Source organism: Argentina silus (genome assembly GCF_951799395.1).
Source record: "Argentina silus genome assembly, chromosome: 21".
In the NCBI taxonomy this organism is placed as follows: domain Eukaryota; kingdom Metazoa; phylum Chordata; class Actinopteri; order Argentiniformes; family Argentinidae; genus Argentina; species Argentina silus.
In genome coordinates, this window is record NC_139675.1 from 13,194,898 (window position 1) to 13,217,600 (window position 22,703).

The 22,703-nt window shown below is 47.5% G+C and overlaps 2 protein-coding genes across 2 annotated transcripts in view; one reads left to right on the forward strand and one right to left on the reverse strand.

Annotated features, from left to right (window-relative positions):
* The first annotated feature begins 779 nt into the window (after positions 1-779).
* LOC310821202 (PRELI domain-containing protein 1, mitochondrial-like) lies at positions 780-14,284 on the forward strand. Its single transcript, XM_083693151.1, has 6 exons — positions 780-870; positions 1,889-2,097; positions 2,878-3,103; positions 5,512-5,625; positions 6,883-6,961; positions 12,445-14,284. Exons 2-6 carry the CDS (start codon positions 2,006-2,008, stop codon positions 12,582-12,584), a joined length of 651 nt encoding a protein of 216 aa, XP_083549277.1. The 5' UTR covers positions 780-870; positions 1,889-2,005; the 3' UTR covers positions 12,585-14,284.
* Positions 14,285-16,250: 1,966 nt separating this feature from the next.
* mxd4 (MAX dimerization protein 4) overlaps positions 16,251-22,703 on the reverse strand; it is a 29,087-nt gene continuing 22,634 nt past the window's right edge. Inside the window, exons 5-6 of the mRNA XM_083693098.1 lie at positions 20,955-21,117; positions 16,251-18,744 (exon numbers count right to left, since the gene is read on the reverse strand). Of these exons, the coding sequence (XP_083549224.1) occupies positions 18,584-18,744; positions 20,955-21,117 (324 nt within the window). The 3' untranslated portion in view covers positions 16,251-18,583. The remainder of the gene's footprint in view (positions 18,745-20,954; positions 21,118-22,703) is intronic.

The following is a 22,703-nucleotide window of genomic DNA, read 5'->3' on the forward strand; positions in this document are numbered from 1 at the left end:
TATATATTATACCGTTTTTAATATAGTTTGAACACCTCAGAATGGGCATTACTATTTCTCTAAATGGGCATTGATATTTGCACTATTTTGTACGTTTTGGTGAGGTAGTGAGTAAGTATAGTATGTTCTTCTTGTTCACTTTTCTCTCATTTTTGTGATATCATAATGATATTGAATAAACAAATGTAATGAACTGTAACTTAATGTGTGACAGACAGCTGTTCTTCAATCAATAATAAGCGAAATATGATCATAAAATAAGCGTAACAGTGTGTTGTAAAGTGCATAACTAGTCTGCAGTCTCTTGTAATATATTCATAAAATGCATTAAGTCATTTATTTAAATATTGTCGATTGTTTGTCGAGAAGCAAACTTAGGTCAAAGACCTTGAATAAATTGATCCCTCTGCTAATGTCAAATCTTCTCCACTAGAGAGCGTCACAGGACCTGGGAAGCCACAGGTTTTCCAGTACCTTTCGAGAGGATGGAAAACCTTACTACCACCAGAACTGTTGTTTTGCTAGATGTGGCAATAGTGTATCAAATTAAACAAATAACTGATGAAATGGAAACACAGAGATATATCTTTACCCTGAGAAATCACTTCAGAAATCAAGTCATTTATTTTGTGGGCGTGGTTTTCAGAAATGAAACCCAATAAAAGAAGCGAGTTGGATATGAATATATGAAGCTATGAATATTCATGAACAGCGCGTTCATTGTTGGACTTGCGTTGAACCGTCACAGGTGACGCCGACAGTCACGTGTCCAACTATTATGAGGCTTTGGGTTAAACGTAACGGAGTCAATTAGACACCACATGGTTTACTGAACATATAATAAATGCTACTATGTTATAAATGCTACAGGTAAGTGTACATTTTACTATACTAACTGTACCAGCAAATACTTGTCGGTGCTGTAGTCCAGCCTCAAACGTGGCTAGCTAACTTGTAGTTTTCGATTAAATAGCTTAGCTTAGCTACTCATGCTAGCCCGGCATTAAAGTACAGTCACAGAAGTTGACAGTTTTCAGTGACTTGCTCGTTGGTGTTTATACAATATAGCAAGAATGATCAAAAGAGGATTTCAGTTCAAGCTTATGGCTACATGGAAGTAAACACTTCTGTAGCGAGTTGTCAAATATTCATGTGACACCTACACTAGCTAACTGAGTTGGAACGAGTCACGACTGTATTCTGTATGCATCACCTCAACCGTACCGGCCGGCTTTAAAGACGCAGCTGTCTAATTAGCCTAGCCTAGCCTAGCCTAGCCTAGCGCTCAAGACATGTCACAGATGCGTAAGTCAAGGTGACATATGTCTGTGCCCCGTAGCCAGGGACCCCAATCCACAATCCAGACAGAGCAGGTTGGAAACATGTACATTTTAGATGAGTACGTTGCAACAGTCAGTTAGAATCAGAGTAAGCTAAATGTGGTCGCTTCAGTTCTGGTGTATGGACATGCTCATTTTAATAGCGGGATCATCTTCGTAGCCACCTGTCTAGAGACTGGACGTCATTGCTGTCACATGTTGCCTGGCTGGGGGGTGGGGGGGTGGGGGGGGGTCAGATATGCAACCCGAGTAATGTCCTCCGTCGCTGTGGCGTCGAGTCGGACAGTTCATAGTAGCTGTACTGTCATAGTCAATGTCAAAGCATTCATCAAAATCATTAGGAGGAACTTATGGATATACTGTACGAATCTGAGCAATAAAACTTCTCCAAGCTACAATGACTGATGTCCACTGCAGTACATTTTGAATCCATATCACGTAATGCTATTTCGATCTCGAAGGAGACCTATGAAGAAATCATTGCTAAAAGTAAGAATTGATTGCTGTTATCTTGAATTGATTGCTTAAACCTCTTTCTACCTCTGTAGGCTCGAATCAATGTGCGCTGTGGGTGGTGTCAGCAGCTGAGAGCACACAGCCCTGTTTTGTGACGGGGGGGGGGCCGACAGAGTCTTCAGACCAGCCTGCACACCGGCCAGGGAACAATGTCCAAGTACTTTGCTAACGACACAGATATCAGGAGTACATGGGACCATGTTGTCTCTGCCTTCTGGCAGAGGTACCCCAACCCATTCAGGTACAGCTTAGCACGATACATTACCCCCATCTTCATGTTGATTGATGACTCAATGGCTGTACTTGTTATAGTCCCATGGTAATGAAGAGCTTCCTAATAGTTGTAATGACTGTTTAATTGGGTAGCGAGCAGGGAATGAGATCCCTTGAGATATATTTCATTTAGGAACTCTGGCTGGTTCAGAAAAAGCGAGTGTCCTATGTCCTATCCAACACTTGGTTTGCATGCAAACACGTTGTAACTGCCAGGGGTTGTTCTAGGGGAGTGGATTCACCGATTTTCACCTTCCTGTCTCTGGCAGCTGCCTCTTTGAGGTACGCATGCATAAACACAGCTGCTAATATCCAACACTGCGAGTAAATTTAGTGGGATTCCATTATTATTAGGGAGGATGTTTGGCACTTTAAAACTGAATTTCGCCGCGCTGCCCAGAGGTGGCAGATTTCCAACCAACTTTGGCCCTGCTCCTTGAAGCGTTGATGGTCTGGCATGCGTTACTCAAATGTTGTTATTGTTGCGCCTGTTACCAAGTGGAGTTCAGACAAAGATGCGTTGCTGTTATTATTCAGATTGAGAACTGAAAGCTTCAGAGGTGTGGAAGTGATACCAGCTTTGTCAAATGAAAAGGAAGTTGTACAGGGGTCTGTATGACTAAACTAGAGCACTAGATTTAGTTTGTAATATAAGTATCTGCTTTCTAGTTAACCCTACCACCTTGTATGTGGTAAGTTTCAACTTTGAGTGTGTTTTGTAACTCTGCTGTTTTTTTATGTGAATCAGCACCCATGTTCTCACCGAGGACGTGGTATACCGGGAAGTGACGGCGGACCACCGGCTCCTCTCCAGACGCCTCCTCACCAAGACCAATCGGCTTCCTCGCTGGGCGGAGCTGTTCTTTCCCGCCAACCTATCGCGCTCCGTCTACATCGTGGAGGACTCCATCTTGGATCCCGTCACCAGGAGCCTTACCACCTACACCTGGAACCTCAACCACACCACGCTAATGGTGAGGTACCACACACACACACACACACACACACACACACACACACACACACACACACACACACACACTTACATTGAGAACTACTCACATTACTGCTTATTTGACTAGATAATGAATGAGTAATGCTTATTTGACTAGATAATGAGTGAGTGTTGCAGGTTCTCTTTTACAATGGCAACCAAGCCTTTTGTTTTCGAGAGAGAGAGAGAGAGTGAACAAACCCTTCCCCCTTAATGAGCCCTTATCAGTACTAATAGATAAGAGAACCTACACTGCTAAGTCCATCTGCACAACACATATATCATGAGCAAGCAGCAACAACAACAACAACAACAACTAACTTCCTCAAAGTGGTTTAGGTCTGCATTTCTCTCTCTCTCTCTCTCTCTCTCTCTGCCGAGCCTCCTCTTCAAACACTGGCCCACTTTCTTTACTAGACATGCTTCTTTGTTGTCGCTAGCGACGGTATCCAAGCGGAGGCCACAGTGAACGCAGTGTTTCAAGACAAATTCCTTGATTCTGGAACCACAAGGTTTTCCATTGTATATAATTTGGGACGTCTCGTTAAAGAGAAGTGCAGATTTCTAAAGTCTGGCCCAACAGGTCTCGGTCGTACACTGGGTATCCACAGCTCCCAGATACAGATGGGGAAAACGTAGCCGTTATGGTTTGTGTTTCTCAGGGGCTAAACTCCTGGATGAGAGACTTGGGAGAGATGAACTCCGGTAACCTCCATGTTTGAGTCAGCTGGGTGGATGTCTCATGGTTTTGCATCCCAGTCTCTCACACTTCTTGAGTTTAGTTTCTGTTCTACATTTGCAATAAAACGAGGCTTTTGTGTGAGAGACCCTTTCTTTTTCTTTTTTTTTTACGATAGTCAATATGGTCAATACGATGGTCAATTACTATGAATATCAATATCGTCTTTGATGGAATCTTACTCAATGTTATGCCTTCACTCAGATCTTATGTCGCCGTACATTTTGTTGTGATTTTCCAACACTGTAACCACCCTTAGAAAATGATGTACAGCGTTGGAAAATCACAACAAAATGTATGGCGACATAAGATCTGAGTGAAGGCATAACATTGAGTATGATTCCATCAAAGATGATTCTCCCGTGAACAGCAGTCAAGCGATCCGTCCAAGCGTTAACAATCAGTACGCGAATGCAAGCCGAAGAGGGTGAAGACTCTGCGGCCAGTGCGTGATTCGAGCTTATGTATTAGACCTATGAGGTATTACAAAGGGCAGAAACGACGCACATATTTCCATAAGTTAAATGCTTGTAAAGCACAATAAAATGCGCTAAAACCCAATCCCCACGATCTCGCTCACGGCCATTTTGTGCATCTTAAATACATCTAAGTCTATCGATAAAACTCTATTTACCACCCCAGCCCGACGAGACGCCTACGCGGTATACTCTTCGACGCTAATCGCCCCAAACCACCCTTTCACGATGCTGTCACATTGATTGACGAGGAGAGATAAGCACCATAAGCTCCACACACACACACACACACTCCTCCCTTGCCAGGTTACGCCTGCTGTCTAAGCAGCACCATTGTGTCGTTGTCTGTTTTGATTTCTCTTGATGCAGCTTAATGAAGGAGGTGACTCACGTCTCCATAGAGATAGATTTGGCGGGGGGGGGGGGGATCGACAATATGAATGTCAGATTATTTAGCAGTTTCTGAGAAATGAAGGAAAGGAGGAGGATCTCATGATTCTGTCGTTGAAGTGTGTTCATTTGTGCGTCGCAGTATGTTTTGAAAGCTAATTGCAGGTTGTGAAATAGTTTTTCTGTGGCACAGCACCCGCTGTCCTTCAGGCAATACCTCGGCTGCATTCCAACTGTGTGAGATTGTTTCCTTTCCATGTCACCTTTCCGTCATGACCGCTGACTTGAAGAGGCTCGGTACAACTGACACGGTTGAGCTCGAAACCCACCCAGTCTTTTAAAGGTCCAGTTCCGTACGTAGATTTGAGCCTTTAAAATAGTGGGTAAGTGGCTACGATAACTCGGTAGCGATCAAGGAATGAGATTGCATGTGAATGAAACATTGATTGGAGTCCTCTGTTTAGGTCCAGACGAGGCGCGTTCTGGAATCTGGTGTCGTGACCGATCACTGGCCTTTTACGTAGCATTTGTACGTTTTGTGGACATATGCACACATTTGCCCCGATTAGAAAACGTAAGCATATCGTTCGTTTTTCCGATTTTCAGTGTCGCGAAACAGAGCAGCAACGTGCAACACTACATGCTACACGTTTACCATTCCGGTTGTCTTGAAAGAAAGGAGATCAGGAAAGGGTTCCAATTGATAATATTGAGACTTGGCACATGACTGACTCCTCTCCTCCCTTCCCTTCCTCCCTCCCCTTCCCCCCCCTCCCTCTCTAGACGGTGGAGGAGCGCTGTGTGTTTAAGGGGTCAGAGGACCGTCCAGCCTTCACCCAGCTCAGACGAGAGGCCTGGATCTCTTCTGGAATCTACGGCTTCTCCAGACCTATCCAGGTAAAGTACAGCCGGTACTCGGGGGGGGGGGGGGGGGGGGGACGGACGGACGGACGGACGGACGGACGGACGTGTCAACCGCTAGCCCCTAGCCCCTCCTATGCACTTGTGAAGGACTGAGATAAATATACACTGCCCTCTGTAAGTATTTGAAAGCATTTTTGTTAGCTCTATACTCCAACAGTTTGGATTTGAAATCAATACTATGAACAAAAACAATACTAGTTTAAAGTAGATATTCTCAGCTTTAATTTCAATGTTGTTGTTTTTTTTAGATTGGTTTCACCATTTAGAAATTACAGCCCTTTTTTTATAAATAAAATAGTCCCCCTATTTCGCAGTTTTGGTAATATCTTGCTGGCTGGTCCAATCCTCAGGGCAGGATGGAGCTATGGTCATGGTGCTTGTACCAATCAAATCCTCTCAGACCTTCACTACTGTGTAGTGCACCAGGGGCTAGGGGGGGGGTCAACCTGGGTCAGGCATCAGTCCTCTCCCTGTACGGGTTCATCCGTAGGCCAACCTCACAGGACTGCAGGGATTTACGACTGCTACCTGAGTTCACCTCAAGTTCACCTCAGGACAGACTAACCCCACCCTCCCATCTCCCCCGTCTCCCATCACCAAAGTCATGTCTGAGTTAATAGGACGCGATATCGAATACCTGGCAGTTCGCAGAGCACACTTGTGAGTTGTTGCCGGGGAAATCAATTGAAAGGATCTGGCTGCAGGCGAAGCCGGTACGCCCACCGACATGCCGTAGCTAATCCGTCGAGAAGAGTGTCACCTTTTCACCTCGTCAGACTTGTAAAAGCTATATGTTTTTTTTTTGTTTTCTCTTTCTTCTTCCTGCACCTACCTGACCCAGAGGGGTTTTAAGTCGTCCGTTTCCCTGCTCAGGATGCGATTGTAGGTCGAAGCAATAACAGAAAAAGGAGGACAAAAACATGGAAGCGGGCATGCCTGCAGACGCCAAAACAAAGAAACAGGAATCCTCTTACTAAGAGAGTTCTGGAGACAGAGTGAGAGAGAGAGAGAACTGCCAATTATTTATTTTAGCCTATTATTATAAGCTGTGTGTGCCAGTTTTGCTTCGAGTGCCCTGGAGAGGATGGGGGGGGGGGGAGGAGAGTGAGTATGTGAGACAGACAGGAAGACAGAAAGAAAGAAAGCAAGAGGGAGAGAGCAACTGTACTCTTCTGTTGTTCTCATGGCTCTCTCTATTTAAACCCTGTTTCCTTTCCCATCTGTTCCCAGGAGTTTGGCTTGGCCCGCTTCAAGAGCAACCAGGTGAAGGCCATGAAAGGCCTGGAGTACTCCCTGTCTAACTTATACGGTATGTACTATATCAGAACATCTGGGAAGAGGGGAAGGGAGGGGAGGGGAGGGGGGGAAGAGGGAAACAAAACAGCGTTATTTCGGGCAGTAGCGACTGGGGACGGACTTGGGCAGGGGCGCCGTTAGGGGAAACTGTGTCTTATTTTAGGGACTCGCGTCATATTTTCCCCCCAAAACGTTTCCACTTTTGTTTTGTGGTTGTACATGAATAATCAAACCTCGGCCGTTCTCCTTTTACAGGGCTGGCAGTAATCCTCTCAATCTCTTCACTCTTGATTGTGGTGTTCTAAAGTGATACAGACAAAAATTGCAGCCCCCCCCCCCCCTCCCTCGGCCAATCACCACTCAGCATTTATCCCCCCCCCCCCCCCCCCCCCCCCCATCATGCTTTGCCGCGCAGACACATCATCTCCGAGCGTCCGTGGATAATCAGCCGGTGATTGCGCCCCGTCTCTTTAACGTCCGTCTCCCGAGTGGAGAGAGAGGCGGCCCCGCGATGATTAGAGCATGCCAAAGTACGACCGCGTTGGCTCCGAGGTATCCTTCCACCGCGAGATTGACAGCCACAAGTCCCACTTTCGTCCCTCGCGGAAACGAGGCCCCCGCTGATTCGAGGACCTCGACCGGAACATCCTTCGATGTTTTCGAGACTCCAAAGTGATGCTCCAGGCGTAATGTGTATCATTTCAGCCGACGGGTTGGAAGCGTATCCTAATGAGCAGAAACAGGTCCTCGTCCTCGTCCCCGGACCGCGGCGCGGCGCGTATGCGTGTGGATTCCACGCAGCCCAATGCCACGGGCACTCGACAAACAACGAGAGGGAAACTTCTACGAGTACTTCAAAAAAGTTGGAGCTGGTAAACTAGGGATTCCGTTGGCTGGGATGAGATTCCGTTTGTTTGAGCGGTCGACCGATCCGGACCCAAAACGAGAGGTTTCGAAAAAATGCAGAAATAGTCGTGATATGCCCATCGCTTCTCTTAATAGACGTGTCGTGTAGACATCGTCCGTCATGGTACTTTACCCTCCCCACAACCGAGACACACACACACACACACACATTGCGTGTGCGATCCCATGAGAGCCAGATAAGTCACAGCTGTCTATTGTGGTCACGACAATGACACATGACAAGGTCACTATTCTGATACGGGCCCAGGCCCCCCCCCTTGATGGTGACCTCACGGCGCTGACTCTGCAGACTTCTCCTGTTGTCCTCAAATGAGAGAGGGACATTTTTCCCACTGTTGTCATTCTGTCCCCTCTGCACCCCTACTGTCAAAGCAGGTCTGGGCCTGAGGCTGTATGTGGTGGTAAGTACAGTCCTGTTACTGTAGCTGGCGACGGTCTGATACCCCCCCCCCCCTCCCCTCCCCCCCCCACACACACACACACACTCCCCTCCCTCACCCAGGGCTGTCACATGACGATAGCATGCCCCAGTACAGCAGCTAGTTAGATAGCGTAGAGAGGCAGTGGGTTCTAGAATGTCATACTGTCCCTTTTTGTGTCGACAGTCATTGAGGAACAGTCTAGTACGATCATGCTATGCTGCAGTATAATACTTTCGGCATCAATGCATCGCTTTCTCGCATAGAAATAGAACAGCTATCTGTCTCCAATAGTATTTGGTGGCTCAGTTGAGTTCTAGCTGTTCTAGAATGTGACTGTCAAAACTGTACTGTACTATAGCTTGTGGTAGAGTGTGTTTGGGCTCTTTAGTGCTGTAGTACCACATCGCTGCTGCTAATACAGTAGTTTTGATTTTTCCCAGGTTGAACATCGGTGACCTGTATGGGGGGGCCTTTCATATAAATCAAGCGTTTTTTTTTGGGGGGGGGTTTCAGAGCTTGAAACGCTTGAAATGCGCCCACACGAGTCGTAAGTCAGGTCCCGTATCCCTGCGACTCGAGATTGTTTTGAGTGCAGCTGTGGTATTTAATTCCCCTCTCTCTTCGTACGCTCGCTGCCCTGGAAGATGTGGCGTGAACAGAGAACATTTCTAGTTTCACGCCTTTTTAATGCTGCAATTGCTCGGGGGAGGGGGGGGGGGGCATATTTCTCTTTCTCTTGTGTGCACGCCGTCATGCCATTACCCCCACATATGGGGGGGGGGGGGGGATGGTTCATCTCTCCTTTTGAACGACCTCATAGGCTCTCTTTAACACCTCAGCACACAACCCCCCCCCTCACAGAGAGGATGATGTAAAACGGTCGAAATTGCCGCACAAGTCGTGGATATTGAAGGAGCGGTCAGGGTGGGATCTGAAGCGGCTGTGGGGATGAAGGACTAGGGGTTCTGTACTGCGCCAAGATGGTGACAGCAAAGGGGGGTTTCATTCAGGGGGGGTTCATCTGTCGGCTGGCTGGCTGTCTCTCTTTCTCTCTCTCTGTCTGTCTCTGTCTCTGTCTCTCTCTGTGTCTCTGTCTCTCTCTCTGTCTCTGTCTCTCTCTCTCTTTGAGAACAGCCATCTGTGCATGTCAATAGAGTTCACAACGCCCCACTCATCTATAATCAATGCTGTTTCTCAGGGAGAGGACGGGGGAGAGGGGGGGGTCTATGTTGGTCGGTGTGCGTGTGTGTGCGCATGCAGGGACGCTCTCTGATCTCCTCCCCAGTCTTGGTGGGAGGAGGAGGAGGAGGAGGGGGGGGGTTTAAGAGTTCAAAGAGCTAAGAGAGAGTGTGTGTGTGTGTTTGTGCACTGGGGGGGTCAGCCAGAGGACCAGGCCTGGGAAGAGTCCAGAGACGTGGTTATTCTGGTCAGTGGTCGAGACCCTCTGGTTGAAGCCAGCCCAGCTGCAGGAGTGAACAAGGGATAAGGGGAGGTTGAAGGGAGACAGAACAGAGCAGCGTGAAGGAGAGGAGAGGACCGGGCGGTCTCTGATATCCATCCATCGACAAGAGGAGCGTCGCTCGAACGCTGAGATGTACAACTCAAATGACCGTACATTTGGCTACATCCCCCCCCCCCCCCCCCCCTTTTTTTTTGTGGTCCTTCAGCTGGAAGAAAACAGCCCGCCTGTTTTCAGTCAGTAGACCCATAGCTATATTTACTCATTCACCGAATGTCAACCCCTTTGACGGCCCACAGTCCCCCCCCACTCTCTCAGATCTGAAGATCCACCCAGGATACTGACTGCACTGGAGTTCACCCCCCCTCCCTCCCTCTCTCTCTCTCTCTCTCTCTCTCTCTTTCTCTCATCCCTGTTCAGAGTACAGTGTGTCCTATGCTCTCTGGTTCCACTGGTGACACAGCGGTATGCCGCTGACTCCGTACGCTGGCGAGCGGCCAGACTGACTGAGACACACTCCTCTTTCTCTTTTCATTCATTTTTTTTCTCCCCCCCCCAGCCACCCGCCCCCCCCCCCCCCCCCACCCGTCTCTCTTATCTCCTTCTCTCACATCTCTCTCCAAAGTCTCTTTTCTCTCCCCGTCTTTCAAGTCTATCCCTCGCTCTGTCCACCTCTACCTCTCTGTGTGTGTCTCTCTCTCTCTCCCTCCCTCCCCTCTCCTCTCCGGGTGATGGCTGTAGATGGGAGCAGGGCGCTGCGTTTCTTCTGACAATATACAACAATATACATATTTCCCCGCAGATGTTTGAATGACCTTTTAAAGAAGGCTTTGGCTGGCTGGCTGGCTGTGTGTGTGTGTGTGTGCGCTGTGAAATGGAACACTTATCTCTGGTGTTGTGGTCGTGCTGGCAAGGAGAGATGATGGGTTGGTTATTGTTTTCACTCGCTCAGGGTTGAGGGTTCGTGGAAAGGTTGGGAACAGACACAGACACAGACACACACACACCCCACACCCCACACTTAGGGCTGAGTATCCATAGGAATGTTCTCATCCCAGTGGTTGAATGAGAGTGCATTTCTATCATCAATATCCTAAATATAGTTTTTCCTTTTATGTTTATGCGTCCTTACTTTTCAAATATAAAAAGTCCAAAATGGTTTCTTTTCATACTTTGAAATGGGGATTATTTTCTTATCAGAAGACTCCAGGCTCATGTTGACTGTGGAGGTTGTTTCATACTGTATAAGAGAACAAGTGCCTCTGAGCTGGCATTGTGAATCTTCAGTCCGTCACCAATGCGATAGTCCTATCCACAATGCACTGCTTCGGCTTCCTGTCTGTCACCACAGCCATGATGTCTGCTCATTCAGAAACAGGCACGGGATGAAAAATCTTCTCTCTTCCTCGAGTCCAGCTATTTGTCGAATTCTATTTGTCCCGATTCCGCTAAAACTCAAAACCCTCTTAGTCTATAATCCATAGGTTTCATTATCAAAGCCCCTCTCGCGCCCGTTCCTTTAAAAATACCTCGAAAAGGTGTCAACCCGCTTCTCAGCGCCGTCGCGTGTAATGGCTGCCTCGCCCGACCGGCCCTAAGAACCTCACTGTTGATACTGACCTGTCTGTCTCCTCTACGGCCCGACCGCAGCCAACGTTAAGACTTACCTCCCACTTAACGTACATCCATTCTCATCTGGAGTCAGAAGGGTCCGTTTAACATGCTCCATTCAGGCTGTGAAGTCTTATGGGTTCCTCCTTACTACCTGTCAACGGGTTAAGATGAACAAATAGAAGAAAATATGTCCCCCATTTTCATAAAACACAGTTTTCACAGGGTGGTCATGCTTCTTCAACCAGTCAGCGTTCAGCCAATCGGGTTGCCCAAAATAAAAGTTGAAAAGTTCCAGACGTTCAATATCAAAGTGTGGCTTACTGAACAAGGAGGCAACCGTACGAACAAGTCGTTGTTCAGGAAGCATCACTTTGATTTTTAACGTTTTATCAATTCGTTTTTTGCCAAATAAAGATGAGTGAGGGATTCTCTCATTCCTGCAAGGGGGTATTCTATATAACTTTTGACTGCCTTTATGAAGTTAGAATGATTCCACAGCACTAAGAATGCCCTACATGTGCTGAATTAACTGAGGGACATGATAACGCTTGGAGTTAATTAATATGCAATTTCAGATTTTTTGCTGAAAGTCCCTTTGACTGACAGTGAGATGAATTCTGAGCATGCATTTTTATTTTATCTTATCCAAATGAACGGAAAGTTGGTTCTGATTTTTTTTTGTATTTTTTTTTTTGCTACGTTTCAGTTCTACTTGGTATCGAGGAACTGAATTTTAGTACCCGGCCAAAGTTCCTGGTTGTCTGTGCCTAGAATACCTCCCCTCCAGGTGGTTGTGTGTGCGTGTGTTTCAGAATGCCAACCTCTAGAGTCCTGCTGTTCTTAATGACAGGCCCCCGGCCACTTGAGCTTTGTGATCTTTCCAGCGCACACATACCTCAGGGTTCAAGACGGTGATTCCCGTCAAGTGAACGAGTCAAAGGTTAACGTTCTGTCTACTCATTTCTAAAATCCTGGATACGGCAAGTCCAAGTTGTATTGACTCCATGTTGCGTCTGCCCCCCCCCCCCCCACCCCACCCCACCCCACCCCCCCACCACCCCTCCACCCATACAGGAGAGGGATCCCAGCGGGTGTTCAGGATCCCAGTGAGGGAAGCGTCTGAGAAGGCCAAGGAAGCCGCGCTGGCAGCCACAGAGAAGGCCAAGAACCTGGCCTCGGTCGCAGCCCCGCAGAAGCCGCAGCAGTACGTGTGACTGGAGCACCGTCTCACAGCAATGGACTTGAAATGGGACTTATTTGCACACACACACACACACACACACACACCTTTATCATTGACTGGGGCTTTGCTGGTATCAAGCCTGTCTCTGTCTCTCGTGGTGCTAATCAATCTAACTAAGTCCAAATACAGGATCTGCCCCTCCTCGAGGGTAAGCCCCTCCTCAGTGTTACATCCCCTCTCCTCCTGTTTTTGAAACTTCCATTCAGGCTCCAATTCCACCCCGCATCGCAAACGAGCCAGTTTCCAAGGAGAACTCAAAACGCGCTACGGCTTTTTCTTCCGCAGCGAGAAAGCATGGCGCGAGGTTCTCTTCTTCTTCGGGGGTTGAATTGACTCGCTGTGGATAGACGAATCCCAGCTCGTCAGCGCGGTTTGAACGGTGGGCCTGCGTCTCAGGGTGCATGCAGCATGTGACCGCTGTGTGACGTCACTGCCTCCATCTGCCTTTTCGTGTAAGCTGTCTCGTTTACCGTTTACCATTTACCTCTCCCGTTTACCGTGTCAGTGGAGTGCTGCTCTGAAGTGTGAAGACAATCAGGAGATGCCAAAGAAACGGTGGCAAAAGAATTCTGAGAGTGGCCGAATCATGGTGAGAATGTGATAGAACTCTACGCTGGATTTGTGTCATTTATTGCATTGTGTGACTCTGGGGTCAATGAGGTTTATGAATGGTTTATTTTGAATATATACTAAATGATGAGAGAAATTGGTTTAGCGGGATAGTATTTATTAATTTGTTTTATTGTACATAAATGTGTAGTCTGACATTTTGTCTGTGGTTTGTTTTTAATATATTGTTACATTCCATGTTAAGGTGTGGAAATAACTTACTAGACTTTGAAGAATAATTTTGGATGTGATTTGAGACATGCCTGGGAGTTTCTAGAATAAGAAAGAAAATCAAATGATGTATGTCAAATGAAATCGGTTATCGTACTCGCTTTGTGTTCACTACGACTGCACTTTGTAAAATGTGATTGCTGTTATTCATCCTGGCTTGTGATTGATGAAGTAATTCACACACCATTTTACTTTGAAAGCGCGTAACCTTTAGTTGCACAGATCAGACAGCAGGGGGTGCTAAGACAGGTCAGAAAGGTGTCAGACCCTTCAACAAGTTGACAGCCTAACAACCAGGCCTACTTATGTTTGGTCTGGGGCCGTTCTGTCTCCACCAAGCTACAAGTTATTACACAAAGTGCAGTTGCCTCTCCTCCTATTTGCCATTGAATAGCAATCAGCTCATTTGCATTTTTATTGGATCAAATACAGACTCCAGCAGCCTTGCCTAGATGGTCGTGCTTCTTCTTGGGTCGCTTTGAATATTAAAAAACAAGTAAAACATGATAGACAGGCAATAACAAGGCAGCCAACCAGCTTATGTATAAAACATGTTTTATTATATTACAATAAACGAATACACAATACCTTCAAGTGTGTGCTAAAATGTAGCAAGCACCAGGTACACGTGTACACCCAAAAAAAAAAAAAAAGAACTTATATAATATAACACATCTTCTGAATGCATAATACACATCTGCTAAAAGGAACATACATATTCACAGGTCTCCGGCACAGAACCCTCCCTACTCAGTGTCAGCCTGCCTGACTACAATGCCAGGCGCCCCCCCCCCCTCCCCCCATCACCTCACTTCACCTCACCTCACCCCTCCACCAGTCCAGCCCCCCCCCCCTCTTTTGCCAGAGCTCCGGAGCCCCTCGTGGGTAATGCCAACCCATCTAACGACGACCCCCTCCCCCCCCCAACCACCCACCCACACCCCCTGCCTCGGGAAAAGCTAGTCCTCCTCTCATGCCAACACAAAAAAAGACCACGACAGACAAAGAGAGAGAACGAACGCAACACTCTAACATAGAGGAGACACACAAAAAAAAGCATTCCTGTCTTTTAAACATTGCTCGCAATGTCACACAGAAAGAAAAAGAAAACTAAAAAAGACATGGACGGGGGAGGGTAAAGGGAGAGTACACTGTCTAAAATCTACATTTCATCTTGCTAATAAAGCTATTCATCTGGAATAACAGAGGAGCTCCTTACTCATCCCATGAGGAGGGTACAGGAAAAAGTGACTTGTTTTTTGGCAGGAATCTTGTTTTGTATTTTTCGGAAGTCATCAGATTTCTTTTCTCTTTTTTTTTTGCCGTATTCTTTACAAGGACAGGGGACAGAGATGTGTGTGTGTGTGTGTGTGTTGACTTTGCTTTTCTTCTCCTCTCCTCTCCCCCATAAAGGCTTAGCTTGGTCTCAGCCACAACCTTATTTCACCCCAAACTCAATCCCTCTCTGGCCTTGCCTGCCTGTAGCCTGCCTGCCTGCCTGCCTGCCTGCCTGCCTGCTGACTTCCTTGGCAGCAACAGCCTTAGCAGACAGCCTCAGACAGCCTCAATCATGATCACGCTGGGTCTTTGTGCTTGGAAGAAAATCACACACTTCGATAAATCCCAGAGCAGACGTATTAAAGCAGGGATCAACCCCTCTCTTTCCACTTATGCAAAAGTCAACACGGTTCGATTGATAGTGTGTTGACCAAGGTCGACCCCCACTCTCTCTCTCTCTCTCTCTCTCTCTCTCTCACTTCAGTTGAGCTCGATCGTTTAAGGTGGAGCACCATCGATTGACTTCACATGAATATTGTCTTTGTTTTTGTGTTGTGACAGGGTTGAGAATCGTGCAAGTCGTACAGCACCATCTCAGGTGTTTTCCAAAGTTGGCATCATGTTTAGTGTTCAACTGCTACTCCAAACAAAAAGTAATCACATCGTGTGACTCGCTCAACAATCTCTATCATGCCCTACAATCGCTCGAGTTAAAGAAAAATAAATGTTTTTTGTTTTTTTTCAAGGCACATCATTGAAAGAAATTCCATAACCCACTATCCAGCAATCTTTCTTCATGCAAAATATACTTGTCCCCCCACCACCTACCATCACCCTAGCCTAAAGACTCGCTTCGTTTCGTTCGTTCTGAATGTGAGCTATGTGCATTTGTTAAATGATGTCGCTGAAAATCGGAATCTCATATCTGGCCCATTTTTTATCCCGTCCACTTTGTCTTCATTTCTTACGTTACCATCGGGAGGTTCTGTGCGAGAGAATTTTTAGTTTTTTTTTTTCCATTTACAAGTTCACTCAATTGTTCATTTGACCAACAACAAACTTAAAAAGAGTACATTGCTGCTACTAACAGTCATGTTCTTCCTTGACAATGAATGTAAACTCTTAATGAAAGAAAAAAAAAAAGGTAATTGCTTTTTCGAGAACTTTATCTCTCTCTTTTTTTCTTTTTTCGCCCTCCTTCAGTGTATGGAGAGAGTGCAAGAAGAGGTAAAATTCGTCAAAAGAAATGTCAAAAGAGTTGGTCACAAAATGCACCACAGAGTCGAAGCATAATCCTGCTTTTCCTGTAAAACCCTGACCCCCCCCCCACATCACATCACCCCCCCCCCCTCTTTTTAAAAGCACAAGATGGTCATATTGCTGTTGTGTGGAGAGGTACACCTGCGATCACCTTGGAGACGTACGTTAACACTATGGTAGCGGGTTGGGAGGAGGAAGGAGAAACACCTCGAGCTGCCTTCATTGATTGGATGATTATTATTAGAATTTTTTTCCCCCCCCCGCTCCTCTCCCAATGTCTTCCTCTTCGATTGGAGCAAAGCAAGCGCATCATTAAAACAGAGCCGAGGGGCAGAATAAAGCTAGGCTTCTAGAACCCCCAGTGGTGACCAGGTGGGCGGGTCGATCGGAAGCTGCCATGATTGGGTGATACCAGTGTGACAAAAGATGATGGGTAGGTCAGCAGGCTTCAGGAGGGCTGGGGGAGGGGCCCAGCGTACACCTGGGGGGGTTTCCCGATGGAGGCCGCAGGGGCTCAAGTTCTTCACATGCCCCTTTTTACTCGAGGCAGAGTTAACATCACCATTTGGCATGGGGTGGGAGGGTTGGGGTGGGGTGGGAGGGGGGGGGGTGTTCATGGGGAGTGTGTAGCAGGGTCAAGACCTGAGTAGGGATGGAGGGGGGGGGGGCGGAGAGGGGCATGACAACAGTCACCAAGGCACAGAATGACAGCGGGAGAGTCATGTGGGGGGGGAGGGGGGAGGATGGGGTTCAGGCGTCCTCACCATACACCCCCCCCACCCCCCCCCCCCCTCACACACACCCTCCCTTCGACAACCCTGGCCTCCTGTCAGTCTCTCATATATAGATATATACTCTTATTTTTTGTCTTTTCATTACAAGAGAACATTTAGGAAAATATAATACAAAATGTAATACAGGAAATATAGACTACACTGGCTAAAATCACTTTCAGTGACAGCTTTTTTTTTCTTCTGCTTTTGCTTTCTTTTTTTTGTTGCTTTTTTTTTTTAATCTAACGCAGGTTTTCTTGAAGTTCTTTTGTGATTTTTTTCTTTTTCGGGGGGTCAGACCTGCATTTGTGGACTGACCCTTTTTGAAGTGTTGGGACGCCAAGCTCTAAAGACTGCAAACAGGCTGAGAGGCCTAATGGTCAGAGAGCAAAAAGATTATGTCTCTTCCGTCAACGGTTAGTTCATGAATACTGCAAAACATCGCAAAAACAGACACATTGCTGTACAAACGACCAAACAGAAATCAATCGCATTGGTCTTTAGCAATTGCCCAGAAGCTCCAGAAGATTCTAATAGGAAGCAGAAAGGAAATACAGTCATCTATTGTTGAGTTAAAGAATTTAAAGGATTGCCGTGATTAGTGGGTATTATACTTATGCCTCTACAGAGAGCGAATCATTAGAGCTGGCTTTTATTTTTTTTCTCATTCTCATTTTTTTTTTTGTTCTTTATTTTTTTTTTTTTTTTATATACAGCTTTGACTTGTCAATGTGAACCGAGCTCTCTCTCTCACACACACACACACACACACAGCCGTAACAGTGCTTTGAGTATCGGAGTCCTATATCTTGACCCACCAGAATCGTTTCAATGCTTGAGAAAGCAGTAGCTTCCCATGTTTATTGCTACATCAATTCGCTACTGAAAAAGGTAAAAAACGGTTTTCAACCGACTCTGGGAATCTCAATTTTTAGCTGTTAAAAAGTCTGCCATTTGTCCTGGGTAGAGTTAGAGTTGAGAGGCAGCACTTCTCTGGTGATGGCAGTGGATCCGGTCGGAGAGTGTCGTGGTCAGTAGTGTGGTGTTGTGGCGAAGGATCGGATGTAGAGGGAGACTGCTTGGGGACCTCAGTGGACCTCCTCGAAGCTATTCAATGTGTTGCAGTATGATGCTCCTATTACAATGACCCCCCCCTCCTCCCGCGCCCCCCCTCTGCCCCTATGAGAGAGGGGATTTTGATTCAGTATTCAGTAGATATCCAGATATTCCAGATCCTAAGGTGAACTTAAGTGCTTGTTTCTAGATGTGTTTGAAGTCCCTGTTCAGTCCTTTTCCATCCCAAACTGACAATGTAAAGTAAAGTGTGTCTCTCTGTCTATCTAGTGGGGATGACGACGAGTTTTGGGCTTCTCTGCAGACAGTTTTCTCTTGTACTGGTTGTGACACTTACTCCAGCACCACACACACACACACACACACACACACACACACACAGACAGAGTCCCTATTGACAAGTCAAAGCCGTCCACCACTCCACAGAAGTCCCCAACAAAACCACAAAACTGCTCTGCTTTCAGCAGGTAGGAGGGAGGTCTGGGCAGGGGCGGGGAGACGCACGGGGGGGGGGGGCATGGTAAGGTACAGGAGGGTGAGGTAGGGTGAGTGGTCTGGGTTGGGGGGTGGGGTGGGGGGGGGCAGGTGGTCAGGAAGCCTGGAAGCCACGAGTGGAACATCTACAGCCTGCTTCCTGGATATGAGGACCAAAGGGGAGAGGGAGGGGAGTTTTTCCGAGGGAAGGGTAGAGAGGAGGGGTTGGGGGGTGGGCGGTGGGGGCCGGGGGGGGGCCGGGCGGTCAGCCCTAGCAGTGGTGCGGCTGAAGTCTGTGGGAATGTGTGTAGCTGGCGTCACTGGAGCTGCTCTGCAGACTGTAGTGGTCCTCGCCGTCATCACTGATGCTGCCGAGGCTGTCCACCTCGCCCGGGGTGAACTCCATCCCCTCCATGCCCTCGATGTCCACCTCTGTAGAGACACACACACACACACACACACTGTTAGTCTCTACTGCCCATTTGAACATACAGTATGTCAATAAACACAACAGGAGAGAAGAGAGATATATAGACGGTTACATTGGTAATTTGGTTACATTGGTAATTCATGCCAATAAAGCTCCATGAATTAGAGAGAGAGAGAGAGAGAGTTTTGTTGTTTGTGTTTTGTTTGTGTTCGACTTTGGGCACGTCCACTGGGGACCTCTCTCTGCGTCGGTGTGGATTAAGGCTGGATTTAGACGTCCATTAACTCTGCGCAAACAGGCTTGTCTTTGTGTTACCTCCGCTAATCTATCTCCCCCTCCCTCCCTCCCTCCACCCCCCCCCCCCACTGATATACAACCTCTGTTGTTGTTGACCACCGTCAGGATTAGTAAACACACCTGTCTCCCTACTGAGGGGGGGGGAGGGAGGGAGGGAGGGAGGGAGGACTTGGTTCCTTCCAACCAAACATTTTCAGAGATTGACAGGAATGCGGTTGTGTGACAACAATCCAATGACCGGTTATTTTGGAATCCTGAAACCGTGCGGTAGCTCCACCCTGTATCTTTTAGAAATAACCCTCATGACTCACTTGAGACGTTTGAGGAAACAAACATGGCTCCCTGCTGCTCCCTGGACCGTAGACAGTATCTGTGATGCCACCCTGCTCCGACACCCCGCCTGGCCTAAGCGGTGAACGTACGCTTTCGGGGCTCAAAGGTGAAGCGGCTTAAAATTGGAATGCCAACACTTGACCCCCGGGGCATGACCTGCAAACGAGGCCCGGGCTCGACGCAACTGGTTGGTATTCCACAAGGCTAGGTGTGGGCCACACGTGTGTGTGTGTGTGTGTGTGTGAGTGAGTGAGCGTACGTGCGCCTAAGTGTGAGAACCAAAAGTGTCAATCAACCACGGTCTACTCTACACAAGGCAGGCAGAGCAGGGTGTGTGAGTGAGGGGGAGGGGACACAGCATGTCAACAGCCAATCCAGAGAAAGCCTGGAGGGTCGTATTTATGTGACGAATATCATAGGAATGATTCTGTGCAATGCTATATAGAGGGCCGTGTTATATCGTACGGGTCAAGGCCAGTGGACAGTACTGAAGCTGTGGACAGTATAGATCTGTATCCCATATGGATTGAGTGCTTCTGCTTTCCAGAGGGAGGGTCTGTAGCCTACCCGGCTGTATTAGGGGTCAGTTCTAAAGCTGGGGGGGGGGGGGGGGGGGTCAGAGGCTCTCGCTGACTCAAGGCTTTGGTGAAGCGCTGTGTGTGAGTATGTTCTATTGATTGATCTGTATTACATATGGGTCAGTCGCTTGGCGATATGAAGGCAAGGTCAGTAACCCGGACGCATGACGTGTAGATCAGTGTTCAGCCTCTTTTGTACACTACAGGTTAGTGATCTGTGTATCTGTCGGGGCGGTGTTCATAGATAAACTCACCACACACACACACACACACACACACACACACACACACTCAAAGGCTACACTGTGACTTGTTTTTACCGTCCCCAGACACTTCATTGACCGAGTTATGGGACCAATGAGATAGCATGTACATGGTACACCAAACACTACAGATGAACATAACGTTGATTTAGAAGGGGAGGGCTTTGGGAGTCAAGGAGACAGATGAGGCCGATTCAGAGCCGATAGCCGCGATTTCATTGGCTGTTGTCGAGGCGTGGATTTGTGTCAGTATGGGCTGCGGGAAGGATCATAGCTCTGTGTGTGTGTGTGTGTGTGTGTGTGTGTGTGTGTGTGTGCGAGCGAGAGAGATGAAAGGGGTTCAAACTGCTGAGGGAGTTGACGTTGTTGGAAGGGTAGCGGCAACTACTGTATGGATGAAGGTGTGTGTGTCGGAGTGGTGTGTGTGTGTCCGAGTTGTGTGCGCGTCGTAGTTGTGTGTGTGTCGTGAGTTGTGTGTGTGTCGTGAGTTGTGTGTGTGTCTGAGGTATGTGTGTGTGTCGTGAGTTGTGTGTCCAAGGTGTGTGTGTGTGTGTGTGTCTGAAGTGTGTGTGTGTGTGGGAGGTGTGTGTGTCGTGAGTTGTGTGTCCGAGGTGTGTGTGTGTGTGTGTCATGAGTTGTGTGTCAGAGGTGTGTGTGTGTATGTGTGTGTCGGAGATGTGTGTGTGTCAGAGGTGTGTGTGTGTGTGTGTGTGTCGGAGGTGTGTGTGTGTGCGTACGTACCTTGCTCTGAGTCGGTGGAGATGGTGGAGCCCATGCTGTCTGTACGGATGCGCTCTACTCCTCCCGTCACAGACAGCTGCTCCAGGCGCCGTTTGAGGTAACGATGCTCTCTCTGCAGCTGCTCCTTCGTGTTCAGGGCCTTCCTGTCCTGCTCCTCCAGCTTCTGTAAGGGACACACACACACACACACACACACGTTCATTATTGTGTCCAATAAAACATTATTAGTAAAAAATTAAATAAATAAATAATAATTTAAAAAAAGGAACCTCAATATACCACACACACTCATACAGTCACGTTAGTGACTAACATGTGGAAGTGAAACCGAGTGAAATACTATTTTACACGTCAACTGAATTGCAACAGAATTACAACAGGTTTTTTTTTGTTTTTTTTTGGGGGGGGGGGGGAGTTGAAACAGAAGAACACTGACCCACAACTGACTGCAAGAGTGTGGATTTTGAAATTCAAGAGTAAAAAAAGAACAGATGATGTGAAAAAGAAAAAGAAAAAAAAAGAACGAAACAGGACACAGTTGCACCACTGAGCCAACCAACCAGCCAGCCAGCCAGCCAACCAGTCAGTCAGTCAGTCAGTCAGTCAGCCAGCCAGCCATCCAACCAACCAGCCAGCCAGTCAGCCAACCAACCAACCAACCAGCCAACCACCAGCCAACCAGCCAGTCAGAGCAGAGCAGAGCAGAGCAGAGCATAGGTGTGATAAACAGGAAATGCAAGGGTTAAAAAAATACAAAAACCCATCCGCATCTGGGTTTTCCACCGACCACATTCTCTCACCCCCATCAGCAGCGGAGCGCATCGCTCAACACCACTGGATCATCTAAGACAGTCTCTATACAGCACTGCAAGGGCTTTTTTTTAAAGAGGAGTGGCCCCTTTCCTTCTCTGTAACGGTCACTTGGTGTACATGAGCTGCAACACTTAATGAAGCGTGGAGTGAGGGGAGGGGGAGGGGGGCAAACCCAATTATCTCCCACCACCACTTCGGCGCCGGCTCTGCATATCTGAAAATCATCCAAATTTGGAGCTATTTTTTTATTTTTTTATTTTTTTCCAGCATTCCAAATTTCTCTTTGTTGACTTATCATTTGTACGATTATTGGAGCGAAGGGGGAGACGCCTATTTTTCTGTCCTTGTCTTGGGAATGCTACTTCTTGCACGCCAGCCATTGGTTTTGTTCTTAACAGTTCTGATTGAAAAGATTAGTGAGTCATGTTTTCTTGTAGTGAGAGAGAGAGAGAGAAAGAGAGAAAGAGGGTGTGTGTGTGAGGGGGGAGAGAGAGAGAGAGAGAGTGTGTGTGAGGGGGGAGAGAGAGAGAGAGAGAGAGTGTGTGTGTGTGTGAGGGGGGAGAGAGAGAGAGAGAGAGAGAGAGAGTGTGTGTGTGTGAGGGGGAGAGAGAGAGAGAGAGGTTGACTGTGCAGGGAGACTCTTTGTGGGAACAGTAAAAAGGTACGAGGACGTTTCCCCCGAGGACAGGGACAGACGCTCCTGACCCACTTCCTACTTCCTGTCTGTCTTGTTGGTACGGTAACCCTCAACGGGGACTGAGCAGCTCTGCTAGGGAGAGGGTCCCTGGGGGAGTCTGGGAGTCTGAGTACATGATGGCAGTAATTACTGCACCATCAGACTCTCCCTTCCTAGTGTGCAGGCAGATGGAGACCTGCGGTTTTGGAGTTCTAAAAAAAAGCACCTTTTAAACTCTGAGGAAGATTGATTGAATGACC

Excerpts from the sequence above, each read along its gene's own strand:
- LOC310821202 (XM_083693151.1), top strand. The coding sequence starts at position 2,006 with ATGTCCAAGTACTTTGCTAACGACACAGATATCAGGAGTACATGGGAC. Across the intron at positions 2,098-2,877 it reads AGGTACCCCAACCCATTCAG|CACCCATGTTCTCACCGAGG; the intron begins GTACAGCTTAGC and ends TATGTGAATCAG. Across the intron at positions 3,104-5,511 it reads TCAACCACACCACGCTAATG|ACGGTGGAGGAGCGCTGTGT; the intron begins GTGAGGTACCAC and ends CTCCCTCTCTAG.